Here is an 18,264-nt window from a genome sequence, read left to right as displayed (position 1 = left end):
CTCCAACCTTAACGATTTTGTAGACCAGGTCTGTAAGGGTTTTTCTGAAACTCCTGACCTCCCAAACAAAACAACTTCAGTTTCTTTTTTCAACAAGATGGAATACATTTGCATTGAACTGTGATTTTATAGCATTATGACAAATAAATAAATGTTTCAAAGAGTCAGTTAGTTATTTCTATTTATCTGTTTTTGGTTAAATACGCTTTAATATCATCAGTAGAAAGGAATATCCATCTCCAGAAGTAGAAATCCAAACAGTGCATGGCCTAAGATGGAGCTCTGCGGGACTCCATGTGTAAGCTGTATTGCAGCTGATCAATTTTCTTCCATGTTTACTGAGAACCTCATGCCTTGGAAATCTACAAGCTGGGACAAGTAGGTGCTTGATATCATTTACAGCCGGACTTAATTTGCTAATTTTATGACCGGATACACCACATTATGGTTGTGGCGTGTAGGCATCAGATGTTTTACCACTTCACTAAAAAGCAACATCAGTGTTAACGTCTATAGAGGAAACACTACAACTTGAAGAGAGTGTATTTTCTCTAAAATATCTTTGTTTTTATGTGAAAGAATTAACCTTGTATACAGAGAAAAGAGTGATTTACCACTCTTAAAAGAAAAACATAGAAGTTCAATTTAAAGTTTCAAATAGGCCTTGAAGGGGACAGAGGAAGCCCATCATTCAAAATCATTTGTTAGACAGAAAATCAACACTTCACATAACCATTTACTTTCTAACAGGACAGCAACTCTACATATAAGGTTAAAGCCACAATAAAATGGTTTAGCTGAAAGCACATACATGGGTTAGAATGGTTCAGCCAAAGTTCACACTTTTAAAGCAACTGAGAATGGGTGGCAATACTTGACATTTGCTCGACAGCCAGAGAAGTCGGACTGATTTTCAGCCTGTTGTTTAAAAAAAGGGCTCAATATTTCTGGTTGTAGATGTGCAAAGTTAGTGAAGACTTACTCAAAATGACCTGTAGCTGTTCTACAATTTAAATAATTTCACTGTAGAAATTATTTAAGTTTCTTTGGTTTCAGTTGTGTGAACAGTATTGTGAAAGTGAAGCATTGCACCATGAAAGACAATGATTGCAACATTCTTCATAAAACAACCCTGTTACGTTCTTAATTAAAATAATTTTACTGCTGAAAACAGATTAATATACTTTTTTTTTTTTTTTATTTGATTGGAGCTGCAATGGTATTATCAGGTTTTGTTGCTGTGGATGACAAAAACTAAACTAGGATAAAATGCATACTCAGAACTAGAAAAGGGTCGGATAAAACTGGCTGTAGCAGACAGTAAAATCAGTTTATTTGTGGTTTATTGTATAACTGATGGAGTCTGATACCACCTAAACAGGTGCAGGTTTCATCCCAAACAGCCCTTGCCCCCATAGCCTCATTCTGCACCAGCCTCCGCCTGCGGCGAGGAGATTGTAATTCAGCTCACCTACCAAGGAGAAGAAGAAAGAAGTGAATAAATACATCCCCTCCAATCCCCCCAAGGTTTAGCTATGTGACCTAAATTTTATTCTTTTGTGTGTCTGCCCGCAACAGGAGTTTGCCTTTTTTGTTCTTTCTGTGCGGACGCGGTGCTTTTTAGCACATTTGGGTTGTTTTACGACGCTCTTGTTTGCACATGCTGCTCCTGACCTACATTTGCTGTGTCCCAGCCGCTCTCCGGTGAAACTCCCAGCTATCACAATGTGCGGGAGAGAGCAAACGTGACGGAGCGGGGGAGGGGTGCGGGCAGAGAAAAGGGAGTCACGCTGAGGTCCGCCCTCTCCGCACGTGTCGGCTTTCTCAAGCAGAGATCGTCTATCCAAGCGATGCTCATACGCCGCTTCTCCCTTTAAAAAAACAACTTGATCAATTTCCGGTTAGCTTTTGAACTTATTTCTTTAATTTTGTCATCTTTAAGAGGCTTATTACCAAATTAAAAGATGTTGATTTTCACAGTTTTTGTCTTACTTGCTTGAAACACTTGAACACACTAATGACTCCTGAACAATTTAATTTACTCTTAACTATTTTGTTTTTGGCTTTTTCTCTCCCATTCCTGACTTATGGAAACCAAATGCAACAGTAATTTCCTCTCTATTTGGCTGACAAATCCCATCGCAGTAACAAAGGAAGACATTCATTCTGCTGTCCAAAAACCCATCTTAGCCCATCACCAAAAGGATAATCTTCAAAAGCCATAATTTAAAAAAATATATAAATAAATAAATACAAGAATGCCTCATACTGAAATACATACACTTCCTGCATAATGTAGCCTGTATAATATAAATTCAGCTCAGAAGCCCAAATTATTTAAATACCTGCCTCTGGCATACCTTTTATATGTTTAAGGATGATTTTATTGTATTAAATCATTATTATTGTTGTTGTATGCTTTTTATCCGTTGTTATTGCTTTGTCTTTTACTTTCTCCTTTCTCTTTTTTTATTATTTCAGTTAGATTTACTCTTTTTTATATATGAAAACTAGCTCAGTCACACACACACACACACACACACACACACACACACACACTATGCATTGCGTTTAAGATAACATTTCAATTATGCATTTTCAAACCGTCTGCATTGCTTTGTAGTTTCATTCTGTGTTTTGTTCTTTTGTTTGTTTTTGAAATATTCTGTGTATTGCTGAGTTTAAATTAAATTGCTACTCTTCTTACCACAGTCCAAAAACCTGACTGCTGGGTTAATTGATTACACTAAATTGCCTTTAATTGTGAATGTGTGTGCATGGTTGTTTGTCCTGTGTGTCTCTTGACTCTTGACCTGTGACGGACTGGGAAGTAGTCAATGATGAACCCCACCTCTCGCCCAATGACCATAAGAGACAAGAACTGTCTACACACAAAGATTTACACTGAAAATTATTGAAAGTTTTTGAGTTTTCATATTAATTAGCTCTATATCTATTAAGTGGTTCCAATGGACACCAGAGCAAGGCTAGATGCATATCACTCTTTTCATATTTCTAATAGTAAAAATAATTGGAAATCATCTATCATTTTCTTTTTACTACACAATAATATTGAGCTTTTGTGTTGTGCCACATAAAATGGCGCAACACCTCACAAACACTTACACCTCACAAACACTTTCAGGTTTGTGGTTTTAACACAGCAAAATGAAAAGAAGCTCAAATGTCACAGTGCAAGACCAAATGTACCTGGGGGGCCAAAGTGCAGCGTTTTTCCATTAGGAAAACATTGAAACAAAACAAAAAAACAGGGGAATAGTTATCCACAGAGCCTCTTTTGGTTCCGGAGATGCAGGTTGCACATCTCTGACCTAGCAGATGAAAACAGTAATTATATTGCAATATGACTGAAGCTAAAAGTGCAATGGCTTGATTTTTATTTCATCATTAAAGTAAAACTATGAACGTAAAAATGAAATTGATCCAAGGGACCAATTAGTTATGGTCTCTTTGCCAGCACATATCACCAAAAGAAATTGATTTTGTATTTTTTTTCTTTAGTACAGAGGTCATAACAGGAGCCAGGACATGTACTGTCCCCTGTTGGCCCCTATCTAGATCTAGATTTACTTCTTGAGAAATTTACAAAATTATATTTACTCAGTCTGCAATATAATTTTAATAATAATATAATTTGAATTTAAAATACTTATATTCTTCTGGATCTGATTAAAAATGACCAATTCACCCAATTTAATTTAGATTTTCTTTAATAAAACAACCTTCCTAAATCTGAACATATTGGCCAGTACCACTCACCAATCCCGATGATAAAACCCCTCCGAGTGAGACATCTCACTCTGTTTTCGCATCTCTGCTGGCTTCCTCGCGCTTATCTCCGAGCCCCGGCAGCTCATTAACATAAAATGTGTGTCAGTAGGGCAGCGCGAGCTCACATGCCATGCGCACATGCTGTAGAGCTTTTAAGCAGCATTCCAATGTCGAACGAGCCCAACGCACCGTGTCCACGCGGGGCCGTGGGCCAATGAAACAGTGGGAAACAGTAAAATGAGTTGCGGGGTAGGGAGGTAAGGGGGGGGATGTTTTCACAGAGCGTGACGGTGAGGGAGAGAAAGAGAGAGAGAGAAAGAGAGCATTCTTGATTCCCATCAACAAACAAGCAGGGACTGAAAGAGAGAGAGAGAGAGAGAGAGAGAGAGAGAGAGAGAGATGACGAAGAAAGCTGGTCACATTTCTCAGGCACCTGAAAACGTGCGGCTTATTTTAGGACGCGTGTTGCTTATTGATGAGAGGGGGAGTGTTTAATCTACTTCCACTCTGATGGTGTGTGAATGGTGACTGTACATGGCAAGCAGCTGGGATCTCTGTTATGTAGAGAACACCCCTCACACAGTCACATCCTGACACCAATACAGACGGACCAGCATCTCATCATCCTGGACCAATGAGGCATCTCAACTGAGCTCATTCTCATTAGATATATACATATATATATATTTAACAGAAATCTTTATTTTTAAAGTTTCATCGTCGGCTGGGCTTTTCTCTGCCCATGTGGGTCTGAGCTCCGGGATAGTACACTGTGTACATACGGTTCTGCAGCTCCTGAGTCTCTCTCACTTGTGTTCACGAAACTCCTGAGTGACAAGCAGCGGAAAGCGGGGCAGCGGTAAAAGTCTACAATTATTCCACTCGGAAGCGAGAATCGACGAGAGAACATGGAGAACAGTCCTGGTGGTAAGTGGGATTTAAATGTCTTTTGTTTTTGACGGAACATCTGTTTCGTGAACGTTGTCATGGATTTTGCGTGAGAGCATCGCAGCAAATGTTTGTTTTTACTATGTTTAAGTTACCCTTCCATTTAATTTATGCATGATTTTATGTTTATTCTTTCTTGTTTAATTTTTTTTTAAAATGTATATTTTAACTGTATGCTTCAGCAGGAGAAGCAACCCAAATACGTTTGCACTTGCACGCTTCATAATTTCTTTGCATTTTGAGTGACATTGTTGCAAAGCCATAGAGACAGCGCAGGGGGTTCAGTGACAGAGGGAAGTCCTCCTGCCAATTCTTTTTTTTCTTGGACATCCGATTTCTCTCCACGTAAACAAACTCACGTGAAGCGTGACCCAAAAAGCCCACCCACTCTGACCGAGAACGCTCTCCTTCCACACTATCCCACTTATCTGAGTAGTTTATTTACTGTCGTATATTAATAAAAGGAAAGCACGTGCTCGGTGAGCAGATAGGTGTTTATTTTAAAAGGTGATTTGACTCCCTGTACTAGCAGGGGCGTAACTAAAAGGGGGGGGGGAGGGAGGATGGGAGGTGATGATTCATGATTTTGAAGAGAGTATTGTGTGCATAATAATTTTTTTTAATTATTATTAGAGAACTTGCATTGCTTGAGACCAGAGTAAGACTTCTAGAATGTCATTTTTCAGAATGAAAAAATACATAACTGAATGTTTTTTATGGAATAATATATTTTTAGTTTTTAGAAACTTTCATTATTTTTATTCAATTAAAGACAATCAATCAATACTGCATAATTTTATTTATATCTATGTTGATATTCTTACTTTTGATTAAATACATTTTCGATTTATTTCAATATGCTTTCTCTTTCGATATAGGATCCCACATTTAAAGTAATTTAAAATAATTGATTTACAGAGTACGTTTTCTTCTATCATGTAATTATATTTTTAGGCAAACTTTCACTAGTTATGTCAATATCCTTTATTTCTACAGTTGTTTTTTAAATTTTCATTGGATTTCTATCTAAATTTATGCTCATATCCATATTTATTTACTAACTTACATCAATATGTTTTCTTATTTTAATACCATATTTTAAAATCATGGACACAAATATATTGAATTAGCTGAATTTGGGACAATATGTACTTCATATATACTAATCAGTCTCAATTTTTAGCTTTCACCACATCAGTATACTGAAACAAAATTTTTTTTATAGCATTTGACTTTGAGATTATTAGCAGCCCCCACCTGGCCACCCATTACAAATCTTTCTTGGTGCGCCCCTGTTCTGAAATAATTTAAAGCTGGTATGTAGGGCTTTACATTTTAAATGGGAACATTCATTTTTAGCCGATTTAATCCCTTTATTCCTCTTTTCCTCTCTCCCCCTTTCACGCACGTAAGAAATGAAGAGTGTGTGGGAACATTCAGGGCCACTGGGTCAAAACATTTTTACATGCGCAAAAATGTTCCATTTCTACATGAGCTGAGCAGTAAACAGGCAGCCTAAACGTACTGAGATGATGGTGGTGATGATGATGATGAATGAGCAGATCATGCGTTGCCCATAAGCGGACCGTACCAGTCGATATCAGTCAGCTTACTGGGATAAACTGGGGATACTGTTACAGCTGTTAAATGCAACATTAGCGTGCATTAGAAAGTGGGCTGACATCGATTCGGCTGTAGCATCATTTATTAGACAGCTGCTCAGAATTGAATCCGGCTGCCTGGAAAGCCTCCTGCGCGCTAACAAACTGGAACCTAGAGACGCAATATTCCTCGCTAATGTCTCTCCACGCAAATATCACAAAGTCCTTGAACCGTCGCGGAGCTGCGAGCCACACGCCTTACTTTTAACACGCAGCCTCCCCGCCTCGCCTCGAGTTGACTTCACGTGGAGCCAGCCTCGGCAGACACGTGCCGCACATGGTCCCCCCGCTACCACCCGCCTCCGCCTCCCTTTCCTCTGCCGCGCGCGCGCGTGGGCCGCTCGCGCTCTCAGCGCGCGCGCGCAGGGAATTCCTGCGTGTTTTGCAGATAGATTGGTCAGTGGGTCACAGGGGTACTGCAGCCTTCCCAGTCTGCCGCGTGTTACTGGGCCGCTACCAGTTTGATGGCCGCTCATCGTGGAAGTAAGAAGAGTTGGGTTTCAGTCTGACACACTGAACGAAGAGCGTGAAAGGGACACATTAACCCAGATGTAGCTCGACAGACAACCGCCATTTATGTTTCAATACAACACATTCATTGCAAAAATGAAACCGCAACCAAAGTAGGCTATAGAAAAAAAAACCCTGCACAACTATATCTGATAACACAGATGTAGTTGTCATATTCTTGTTAGAATATACGGAAGGTATACAGTGCCAGATATTGGTTTGCTGATCCAATTATTTAGCCTTTAATGATAGTTTCTGTAAAGAAAATGTGCTTTTTAAAAGTGATACCACTTATTAAGGGAACAAAACTATTCAAATCAGCCTGGCGCCATGTGAAGAAATAATTACCTCCTTAACCTAAAAGCTGTTTGTGCCACTGCTGGCAGCTGCTGCTTCTGTCAAGCATTTTGTAGTAATTAACCCAAGTACACTTGAGCTGAAGGTCATGAACTGACAGGCTGACGTTCTGCTTCAGGACTTTCTGACAGAAAGCAGGGTTGGATTTCTTTAGATTGAACCATAATATGTTGTCTTTTCAGGTATTTAGGCCTACTTCCCACCGTCAGACAGTGGTCGCTCTTTTTTTCCCAACGGGTCTGGCAGTAATTAGACCTGGATATGGGTAGTGAAATTAAAATAAATACACAAATGTGGTTGATTACAGGTATTTTATGATTTAACAGTTATTCAGGTTGACTAAGTAGTGCTCATTTTCTAAAAATTAGCGAAATTATCCTTTACTAAAACATTAGCTTCAATGGTTGCCAGTGAGCCATTTTATCCATATCACAAAATGCCATTTGTTTTCCAAGTTCAATTCAACTATTTTATAAATCACAAATTTACAGCACATGTTGATTATCAAGGGATCTTTAATAACAAGTAGCTGGCAGGAGGAAAGTTCATCCTCTTTTTCGACAGCCATGGAGTTTTAGTCCTGTAGACCAATTAAATTTTCCCCTCAAGCACAGCGATCATCAACATGTTATTTTGTCAACTTTTTTACTATTTAACTTGTATTCAGAGTTTAACAGGGTTTTCTGAACTCTGTTGTCAAACTATATTTATCAATGAGTGTTTCCGTGAATGATTCCTGCTCTGTGTACAAGCCATAGGTGTTTTTTTTGTTTTTGTTTTTGTTTTTTACAGCTATGCTGGTTGATGATTAGACTGAAAAACTCCAAAGCATGTGGGTGGCATGGCTGACTAAACTCTGAGTTTGGTTGCATTTCTGTAGAAAAGGAATGAGAAGTATGACTGTAATCTGAAAGTTTTGTTGTTCTATCTGAACCAAAGGTGACTCTTTGACCTGACCGAACCACTGGGAACACCTTGACTCCTGAAAAACTTAGATCACCTCTTCATAAAAAAATGTTCTTGTGACGAGTTCCTACAATAACAAGCAGAAGAACCAGATTTAGTTCTTCACAAATAAATGTGCAGCCAACTCACTTTAAAGCAAGATTTTTTTTAAAAAACAGTCAGTAGAAGATGATCTTTGAAATGTTATTGTGATGCTGAGGGGAAAAAAACAGGCTAATGTCCGCTGAAGGCTATCGCCTGGATCGCCTCCCTCACGTGACGCGGGGCCAGCTGTTTCACGTGGAGCGAAGCTTAGCAACCATGCAAAAAAGGGCCTGGCTAGAGAAGTTAAAGGGGGCATCTCCCACCCCAACATGACTTGTGGGCGGATGTTTGTACAGTTTGGCTCTCGCACTCGGGGGTGGGTCCTCGTCATGGAGTGAAGTTATGAAGGTGGGGCATTAAAGGAAACTGTTTATGCTGTGTTTCCTAAAAACAGCTCACATGTTCTTACCTGTGTCTGCACCTGGCAGCCGTTCAATTCCTGCAGTTTACTCTGTCACCCAGTCACATCGCATTCAAGGAAGCAGTCAGAACGTGGAATGTTTTTACTCTGGGTGGGAGGGGACGGGAATTTAAAATGTGGGAGTGGCGCTTGTGTGCAAACAGGACATGACCCTGAGATCTGCTAACGTCCATATAACCTTATTATCTCCACACACAACAAAAACAATGAGGTGTGCAGGCAAACATCTGTGTCTGATGCCAAAGCTGCTGCCACACATGAGACGGCAAGCCCAAAGCACCTCACGTGGGAACTCCAGAGGCACTTGAAGCTAAACAAGAAATGTTGCACGTGATCCCTAAGGGAAAGAAAACACAAGAGGCAAGAAATCCTTTTCTCAGATTATTCAAGGTCCAAATAGGAGACGTGCAGAGAATTGCATTGCTGATCAGGGTGTTGCCTCTTCAGATAAGTTACACCAGACATCTTCTGTTTCCTAGTCTGAGTTTCAGTAACCCGTTTAGCAGCACAGTGCAGATTTCTGTTTTGAGCTATGCTTCAAACCTGTCCAACAGGTAAGCATGAGTCATGGCCGCCAGGCAACCTTAAGAAGGACCACTTGGAGGAATAATGTGAAAAGTCTCTTTACATATTCATCCACCTGTTTTACTGCTGAGTAATCCAGCAATTAAAACAGAGCGTAAACAGAAATATTTGCATTTAGTTTTTTTTTCTTATTTCATTTATAATACAGTTTAAAATGAAAAGTAGGTTAAAAGTAAAAGTAGGTCTACGCTAAGTTCACTTTAGGTCTTGTTCTCGCTCATGACTGGATGTATCAAAATTGGTGGTTAGGCTTTTCCAGTAATGTAATGTAATAATCAAAACCCAACAGATTTTCTGTGCATTAGGAAAATATTTGGCACCTTGCAGTTTTATGGAGCCTTAAAATGTGTACCGCAAATTTTCAAGGATAAAGTGAGCACCTTTTCAAACACATTAATTTTATAAAAAAAAATGTTTGTATCACATTTGCTACTTTAACTGTTTGTGGTTATATAATAATCTTAACCGTAAAGCATCATATTATTTAATCTATCCAGCAGGTTTTTAAGGAAATTGCTAAAAGCGTGACAAAGTTTATTTTACTTGCATCAAAAACAAACTCTTGGTGACACAGGACAAGTGTTTGTTTTTTTTTCAAAACCTATCCTTCTAATCCAGCTGTAAAAATAAAAGAGCACAAACCAAAACAGGAACAAATGTCTCTATATATTTAATTTGCCATTCGTTTTATTAATTCCCAGGTAGATTTTTATGCTTCCAGGTGGACATAAGGGGACAAAAACAGCCGTGATGCTTCTGCACATTTTGCCATGGCTATTTTATGAGCGTATAAGGTGGCCGTGTCCTCGCTAGTTTTCCTCCCTCGCTCTCTGTAATCACAGCATTATAAGCCTCCTCTATTTCAAACGTGATCTGCCCTGGCGCTTGTCATGCTGCTGCTGCTGCTGTTGTTGTCTACACGGGACTGCGCAAAGAGCCTTGTGAGCCAGGCGGGAACTGTGTCAAGAGTCCATGTGAGCTCCTGGTCAGGTGGCTGGCGGATAGATGGGTTTGCATGCCCAGAGCTAAAGAGAGGGAGGGAGGGAGGAGGACAGCGAGGATGGGAGGGTGCAGGAGGGAGAAAAAAAAGATAGAAAAAAAAGAGGGAGTGCAGAAAGGACTCGTCTCTGAAAGCAAGCTGGCAGGGAGCGGGCTGCACGTGAGAGGCCGTCTTTCATCCTGCGGGGGAAGAATGCTGTCTGCGAAACAAAGCAGGCGTGAGGGCGGGGCGGAAGGGGGCGGAGGGCGAGGGTGTAGGGGGGTAATAGGGCATTTCCGATCCGATGTGACATCCATAAACAAAGGCTCCGTTTATGAGCATCGGAGGCTGCAGTCACTAACGTGTTGTGACTTTCTGTCATTGTGTGATATGGCACTATATTTACGCCACAAGCCTCTGTTTTTCAATGCGATGCGACATCCTGAAGGCTACTTTATCAACAGTATAAAAAGACCATGAAGCTCTTTAACCAAGAGAGATGCACCTTTGAGTGTGTGTGTGTGTGTCAGCTATCAGATAAAGATTTCTTAGCATCATCATATTTCATTTCACGAGATCGCTCTCTAAAGATCATTGTTTGAGAGGTTCTTCTAGTTCACACGACACTGATTGTTTTTCATGCTTTAACGGTCTTGTCATTCTGGTTTGACACCTTGGGACTCCTTGACGCAAATATCCAGATCAGACTAGTTGTTACTGTAGTGTGATAGTTTTTTTTTATTATTATTATTCTGAAATATTAATTGGATCAAATATCAAGCCCCAACATGGCAACAGTGTTGTTTGCACTCTCTGAACGTCTGCCAAGAGAGCTCTGTGCTTCAAAGGAGAGCATTGCTGAACTTCTCGCACTCTCACCTACATGGTGCATGTGAGCCATGACCCAGATAAACACTGAGGGGGTCAAACTAAGTTTCCAACGCTGTGTGGTCCCCTTCTCCAGGTGGTGTCATCCTGTACGCCGGCTCATCCGGCAGTGCCAGCCCGAGTCCTGGAAGCCCATCCAGCGGATACCAGACCCAGTCGCCGTCCTCCCACTCTCAGCCCTCGTCCCCGGAGGGGGTCTCCTTCCAGGAGATCGGGGTGCTGAAGCAGAGAGGCGACCATGGCAGAGGAAGTGTTTCCCCCAAAAGGGTCTTTCAGTTCCCGGAAGTGAGCAATGCTCCTGTTGCTCACATTACCACGGCGCCGTCAGCGACCTACGGCCATGCCACACCTGCCAAAAGGTCCTGCAGTTTCACCGGGACATTCACCAGTAAGTTCTCACATTTCCACTCCTCCGGTTCTCGTTGCTCACCTCATCACTGCCTGCAGTTCATTATTGTTCGTCTTTCCTCTGTTTGATGTTGAATTTGTTTTATTTGCAGAGACTGGTGGAATGGTGCTGTTATGTAAGGTGTGTGGGGACATCGCGTCCGGATTCCACTATGGTGTCCACGCCTGTGAGGGCTGCAAGGTAGGACGAGAAACAAGACATCCCACTCCCCTTTTGAGCCACAAGAATAAAAAAGATGTCATGCAAAGCATTTTTTCTCATTCTTTTTGTATTCTGTCTCCAGGGGTTCTTCAGACGCAGCATTCAGCAGAACATCCACTACAAGATGTGTGTGAAGAACGAGAACTGTCTCATCATGCGCATGAACCGTAACCGGTGCCAGCACTGTCGCTTCAAGAAGTGTCTCTCTGTGGGCATGTCCCGAGATGGTGAGGGACATGGTCTATTTTTAAATTATATCCCACTACCATAAACTTTTATGTATATTTGTTGCCATTTCATGAGCTCACGTGTAGAAATGGGAAAAAAAATGCAAATTCAAAAAGTTTCTGCTTTGGTCTCATCTGACCAGACTGTCTTCTTCCACAAAACCTTGCAGGTTTTTATTTGCAAAGAATTCTTAATATCACAAATTGTTTTCCTTTCACTTCACAAAAATGTGCAGCACTTTGTAATAGCCTATCACATAAAAGGCCAATATAGTTGATTAAAGTTTGGGCTTGTAATGTGACAAAATCTTATAAAATTTATGAGGTATTAATACTTTTGCAAGTACAAATGTGGAAACTATAAAGTTAGATACCGTAGTTAGTGTTGCACTGTTGTTGATCTCCCATGTTTTAATGAAAACACAAGCCAGATTCTGTCTTCCCTTTTTCTTCCGTTGTCCTCCTTTTGTCCTCTCCCTCCTCTCTGATTTATGGCGAGAGGAGCTTTAGTGTCCCTGTCGTCTTCAGTTTTGCTCAAACAGCAAAAAAAGAGAGTTTACTTTTTAAAACTGGGACACAAAGCAGCTGATTACCGCCCTCATGTTCAGCATGATTTACAATCTTTGCAGGCAATCATCTGCGACATATTGTTATCCTGTCTTGTTAATCATTAAACCGTCCATAGCTTACCTATAGAATAATGTGTAACTTCTTTGAAACTGCCCTTCTGCATTTTTTCCACTGCAACACTTCAGCCCTTCAGGGAATAGCTAAACTAGGTGATAATAAATCATGGGTTTTTTTCTGGAGCAAATATTTTTAGTTGACCCAAAAAGGAGCCAAAGCAAGAAAATCTGCTAATTTATCAAACTGCAACCTGACAAAGCTCTATGTATCCATATTTTTATTTTAAATATGCTCACATTAATGAGGAAAAGCTGCTTTTATTCACATTTTTAGCCAGCTTTAGCCCACTTTTGTCCTGTCAGCCCATCATACCTGCCCTCTTGTCTTCAACGTTTCCAACCCTCATTCACGTTGTCACCTCACTAATGACACCAGGTTCAATGTTTTTGACCCAGTGACCTATTTCCACAGAGAAGCTCTTCTAAAAGGCAAAAACAGGGAGAAAACGTGCAGAGGGGGTGAGGGTGGAGACTATAAATAGGACAGCCAGTGAAGGTGCACCACTGAAAGAGGGGGAAGGGAGCGCTGCAAAAGGCAAAGAGGCGAACGAGACGGGCAGACGTGAAGGTTTCTCAATCTGTGGTGTAACAGCTGTGATGGAGTAAAGGACCGCCGATCAGTAACATGCACAGTCTAGTGCTCGAGTTTCATTCCAGCTGGAAGCTCTAATACATCCATTTATCGCTAAGCAGCATTATGTGGACATTTCCCACCTTGTTTCAGTTGGGTGTGAATATTTCTGAGACCTCTGCCCCCCTAAAAGAATTTAGATGTTTACTTCTCTCTGGTATCAATTGTGATACAATGGGGGAAGACGGAAGACAAAGCCGGATGATGTTTTATATAAAAAAAAAGGCTAATAGCTTTCAGAGGGTAAATTCATTAGTTATAGAGGCTACCGCTGTAATATATCAGTTTGTGCTAACAGAAGACCGCTTTGTCTTGTTTTCTTTTTCTCCTCAGCGGTGCGTTTTGGGCGTATTCCCAAGCGGGAGAAGCAGAGACTAATGGATGAGATGCAGAGCTACATGAACAGTCTCAACGGACCGGCTTCCGTGGAGATGGAGGTGCCGCCTCCCTCCGACGGCCCCTGCAGTCCGCTCAACCAGACCAACACTGGATCCTGTTTTCTACCGCAGTCTTACCCCAGCGAAGAGAAGCCGCTCAAAACGGCAGCAGGCGGCAGCAGCCTGGGAACTCCGTCTTTCCAGAGCAGAACAGTGCAGGAAGCCGTCCCGTCCGCCCAGAACCAGAACCCAGCGCAGTACAGGGTTCAAGTGGAGCAGCAAAATGTCTCAACTGGCTACCACCTGACTGCGAACTTCCCAGCTCCTCCCTGCAGTAATGCAAGCTCCACAAGCACAAATGTCAGCAACGCCAACTACTCCTTCTCCTCCAGTCAGAACCAGTGTCCAGTTAGTGGCAGTTTATCGTCTCAGACCTTCACAGCCAGTCATGGTGTCATGCCAGACAGAGATAACCAGAACCCAACATCCTGCCCCTGGAAGCTGAACGGAGGCGCCAAAGTGCTTGTGAGTCTCTCTTTTTGTTTTGTGCCGTTTAAATCAATGAAAATTAGTTTAGGGTCAGTCTAATATTATTATTCCTAATACTCGTCTATTTTCTGCTTTCTGCAGGCATGCCCTCTCAATTCGTGTCCCGTGGCTCCGGCCAGTCGCTCCAGCCAGGAGGTGTGGGAGTCGTTCTCCCAGTGCTTCACCCCGGCTGTTAAAGAAGTGGTGGAGTTTGCAAAGAGCATCCCAGGCTTCCAAATGCTGAGCCAGCACGACCAGGTCATGCTGCTCAAATCTGGCACTTTCCAGGTGCGTCCATCTGCCTAACGCCCCGAGTCTGTCCTCCATTCCCTTTCACTGTGCATTCCGGTGCTGACCAGGTCGTCTTCTGCCCACAGGTTCTTATGGTGAGGTTCTGCTCCTTGTTTGAACCCAAAGAGAGGACGGTGACCTTCCTTAACGGACAAACGTACTCGCTTGCTTCGCTGAGGGCTCTGGGTATGGGCTCCCTGCTGGATGCCATGTTTGACTTCAGCGAGAAGCTGGGCTCTCTGGGACTGGAACAAGACGAGATGGCTCTTTTTATGGCTGTTGTTCTGGTGTCTGCTGGTACGTTGGAGAAGTTTGCATGACCACAAGCGCTTTGTAAATTCTAAAATGGGATGTCTCAGTCAGGTTTTTCTTTAGTTTGTATGATGCCAGTCCTTTGTTGATGTCCAATACATCCTTACAGTCAATGTAAAGGAAAAGCTCAACATGTGAGTTGCTTCACAGTACCCAGTATTGCACTGAGCTCTAAATTGTGAGTTTTAATAATCATCAGTAACTATATTAAACTTAAAATATGAGTTAGCGTTTTGAACTAATTTACTTAAATAGGTTAACATTTCCAATATCAAGATCTTCAATAAACCAACACTTTGTTCCTGGTAACAATGTTTTTGTGCAGAGCAGTTTGCTGAGGTGCTAGTCTAATACTAGCATGTAAACTCATTAATTTGATATGACTTTGATCATTTAGCTTCTAACATATTTTGTTGCTGATCGCGTGCACAAAACATCTAAAAAAAGTTGTTCTTGTGTTTCGGAAACGTACTGCTCTGATTTGAACATCATATGTTTTAACAAGCGATGTTTCAGCTGCTTTCTACTCTCCTTACTCTGAAAGTTGATACAGACATAAATCATTGCAAAAGGTGGAAAACACGCAGGTTTTCTATTTATAAACATTTTTGCAAACTATTCAGAAAAAGATTTTTTTTAAATGAGGCATAAAGTTCAGGTTTGATGGAGCCGACATAAACTTTTGCAGACAGTGCAACACAAACAGATATAAGGAATTGAGCTTGGCTAACCCTCTACAGATACGTGAGACCTGATCGGGACATCTCTTATAAAAACACATTTCCACAGACTTAATGTTTCTTTCTTCCCCTTTTTTTTTCCCAGACCGCTCCGGTATTGTAGAGGTGGGAGCAGTGGAGCAGCTACAGGAGAACCTCATAAAGGCTCTGCGTTCGCTCATCACCATTCGCCGGCCGGATGACGGCACACTCTTCCCAAAGTTGCTGCTGCGCCTGCCGGACCTCCGCACTCTGAACAATCAGCACTCGGAGAAGCTATTAGCTTTCCGCATAGATCCATAAGTTGACGTTTCATGGCAGAGTCACGAGGTATCCGCTTCCGGGGTCCTCTTTGCTCTCCGTGTGAGCCTGGGTTGCTAGATTGAACACCGTGGCCTCTGCATGACAGACAGCTGTTTCAGAAGCCATGCCAAGTTTAACTCTGAGGGCGAGGAGTGGAAGGAGTGGAAAAACACCGGAGAACATCAGCACAACAGGAGGTGAAGGCTCCTCAACTTTAGAGCTTCCAGCTGGACTGCCAAGAAGAAACAGACTGTATTCTTCCATGAGTTTCTTCGAGTCAGTGTCAAACCGTCACCTTTCCCCTCGCTCGGCTTCTGGTTTTTATCAGAAGCAAACTTTTTCTACCGAAGACCAAAAGGAAAGGGAAAAAAAAGGACAGAGCTTGTTGTTGCTCATCTGTCTATGTTCTCCTGTCCCAGCTCATAAAGCTAACAAGAAAGCACACACTTTTGAGATAAAAAAAAACATTTGCCAATACAAACTTCTTCTTATGCTCTTCCCATGTATAAAAAAAAAAAAAAAATCTGAATATAAAGTTTGTCCTAGCAAAGATCATTTCTAACATCCAGTTAGAAGCGCTGTTTGTGCTTGCCCTGTCGAAATGAAATAAGCTATTTTCACAACATGTTATGTGGGAAATCTTTACTGAAATCATCCATTTGTGATTGAGATATGTTTGATATTTTTAAGGAATGAATTGTATTTATACACGCTACAAATATTGGTCATTTTAGACCATGTTTGAATGGATATATGTATATGTTAAGGTGTTCTGTTGTACATTTTGTACAGAACTTGCTGTAGTTGCTTCCTTGCTAGATGCAGATAGATGTATATGTTAAAAGGAACTATTGAAAGCTGCCAGATTGCTTTATAGAGGATTCCCATCATGTGCTTTGAGGTTATAGCTTTTATTTGGAGAGATGCACCTGAAATAAATGTATTGTCACTGACATCATCAGCTTATGTATATTTTGTAAATGTCTATAATCGCAGCATAGAGAACCACTATTAAAAAAAACATTATATACCATTTCTCTTTGTGCTTGTCGTCTTTTCCCTCTGATGCAGAGACATACCCATAGATCTGTAGCCTAGCAACTGAGCCAATCAGCCAATCGTGCTTCAGATCTGACAGTCATTAGGCTTTCCTTTTTTTTTTCACCTCTAAAAGTGAAACATCACCTGATCTTTAACTGCGTTAGCGAGACCAGGTCAACTCAAAGATGTCATATTTCTTTAATTACAAGTCAGAATGTGACGCACAGGAACATTTTGTAGAGCGGAGGTGAGAAGAGGAAAGGACCATAAATAAACGGTTTAATGGAAAACTCAAATATGCCAGTGAAATGCCAGTTGCGCTGTAGGTTAAGTAGGGACTCAAATGTCTTCATGGTGTTCATGATGAGAATAGACTGACCGTGAAACGGCGAGAAGAGAAGCTTGTGTTGCTTCAGAACAGAATGTCCTCTCACTGGAAATGTTTAGGGACAGTTTCCATAAACAGCAACTCTGCCCTCCAGAAGCCCTATTAATGACTCACTGGCATTAACTTCTTTTAAAATGCATGGGTAGGAAATGACGAAAACATTAAGTAGTATACCATCAGATACATGTACGCGTTTCTACAGAAAGCAGATTGGCAGTCTCATCAGGGAAATGTCACCTGACTGCACCAAACTTTAGCATTTAAGTAATCTAAGTACCAGAATCAGTCAGTGATTCCTCATACAGACATGGATTGGAGAAGAAAAACTAAAAAAATAGTTTTAGAAGTGATACAGTTCTTAATCTGAATGATGAACATTCATTAATGTAATAGAAAACAGACAGGTGCTATTACAATAATTATTTTAAATTCAGATTTCTGCATTAGAGCACATTACTGGTGATCTTCAGCAGTGATAAGCTGATCCATGAGGGCATTTTTAGGTCTTCATCTGCCACCTGCTGGACAGGACCGGAATAGAAAAGACACGTTTCAGATTTAGATACAGTCATTTTAATTCTGGTGCAGTGAATTCATATAACAATAACAAAATTTATAACAACAGCAGCGCTTTATTTTCTGATGTACCGCACATTTTGTGGCTATGTGTGTGAATAAATAAAGTTTGACTCAAGTAATATTTTATATTAGTCATATTTAGAGGACGTGTCTAACGTCAGCTTTATTACATCCATTTGGTTTCAGTTGCATCCAGCTCTGTTTAATTCTTGACATTTCAGTTCATTATTTCAATTGGTGCCATTTCAACTTAAACTAATTCGAATAATTTTTCCTTCCGCTTAAATTAATTCAATTCATATTAATTTAAATGCCTTCATTTGATCCCAACTGCCGGTTTACAAGAGAATAAACCTCGAGATGCCTTGATTATCCTCTGCT

At 41.1% G+C, this 18,264-nt stretch overlaps 1 protein-coding gene and 1 long non-coding RNA gene across 2 annotated transcripts; one reads left to right on the top strand and one right to left on the bottom strand.

The window, feature by feature from the left end:
* Nucleotides 1-1,384: 1,384 nt before the first annotated feature.
* Nucleotides 1,385-3,979, bottom strand: LOC111605778. Its single transcript, XR_002751828.1, has 3 exons — nucleotides 3,781-3,979; nucleotides 1,679-1,871; nucleotides 1,385-1,471 (listed from the first exon to the last, which is right to left on the bottom strand). It is a non-coding gene; the product is annotated as an uncharacterized LOC111605778 (long non-coding RNA).
* Nucleotides 3,980-4,102: 123 nt separating this feature from the next.
* Nucleotides 4,103-16,908, top strand: LOC102219044 (nuclear receptor subfamily 1 group D member 1-like). The gene is made up of 8 exons (XM_005799864.2): nucleotides 4,103-4,719; nucleotides 11,268-11,579; nucleotides 11,692-11,780; nucleotides 11,884-12,028; nucleotides 13,679-14,247; nucleotides 14,353-14,538; nucleotides 14,628-14,838; nucleotides 15,679-16,908. The coding sequence occupies exons 1-8, from the start codon at nucleotides 4,701-4,703 to the stop codon at nucleotides 15,873-15,875; spliced, it is 1,728 nt and encodes a 575-aa protein (XP_005799921.1). The 5' UTR covers nucleotides 4,103-4,700; the 3' UTR covers nucleotides 15,876-16,908.
* Nucleotides 16,909-18,264: the final 1,356 nt, after the last annotated feature.

This window comes from Xiphophorus maculatus, chromosome 20, assembly GCF_002775205.1.
Source record: "Xiphophorus maculatus strain JP 163 A chromosome 20, X_maculatus-5.0-male, whole genome shotgun sequence".
Classification (NCBI taxonomy): Eukaryota; Metazoa; Chordata; class Actinopteri; order Cyprinodontiformes; family Poeciliidae; genus Xiphophorus; species Xiphophorus maculatus.
Note: the sequence above shows the minus strand (reverse complement) of the source record. Positions and strands in the feature narration are given on the sequence as shown.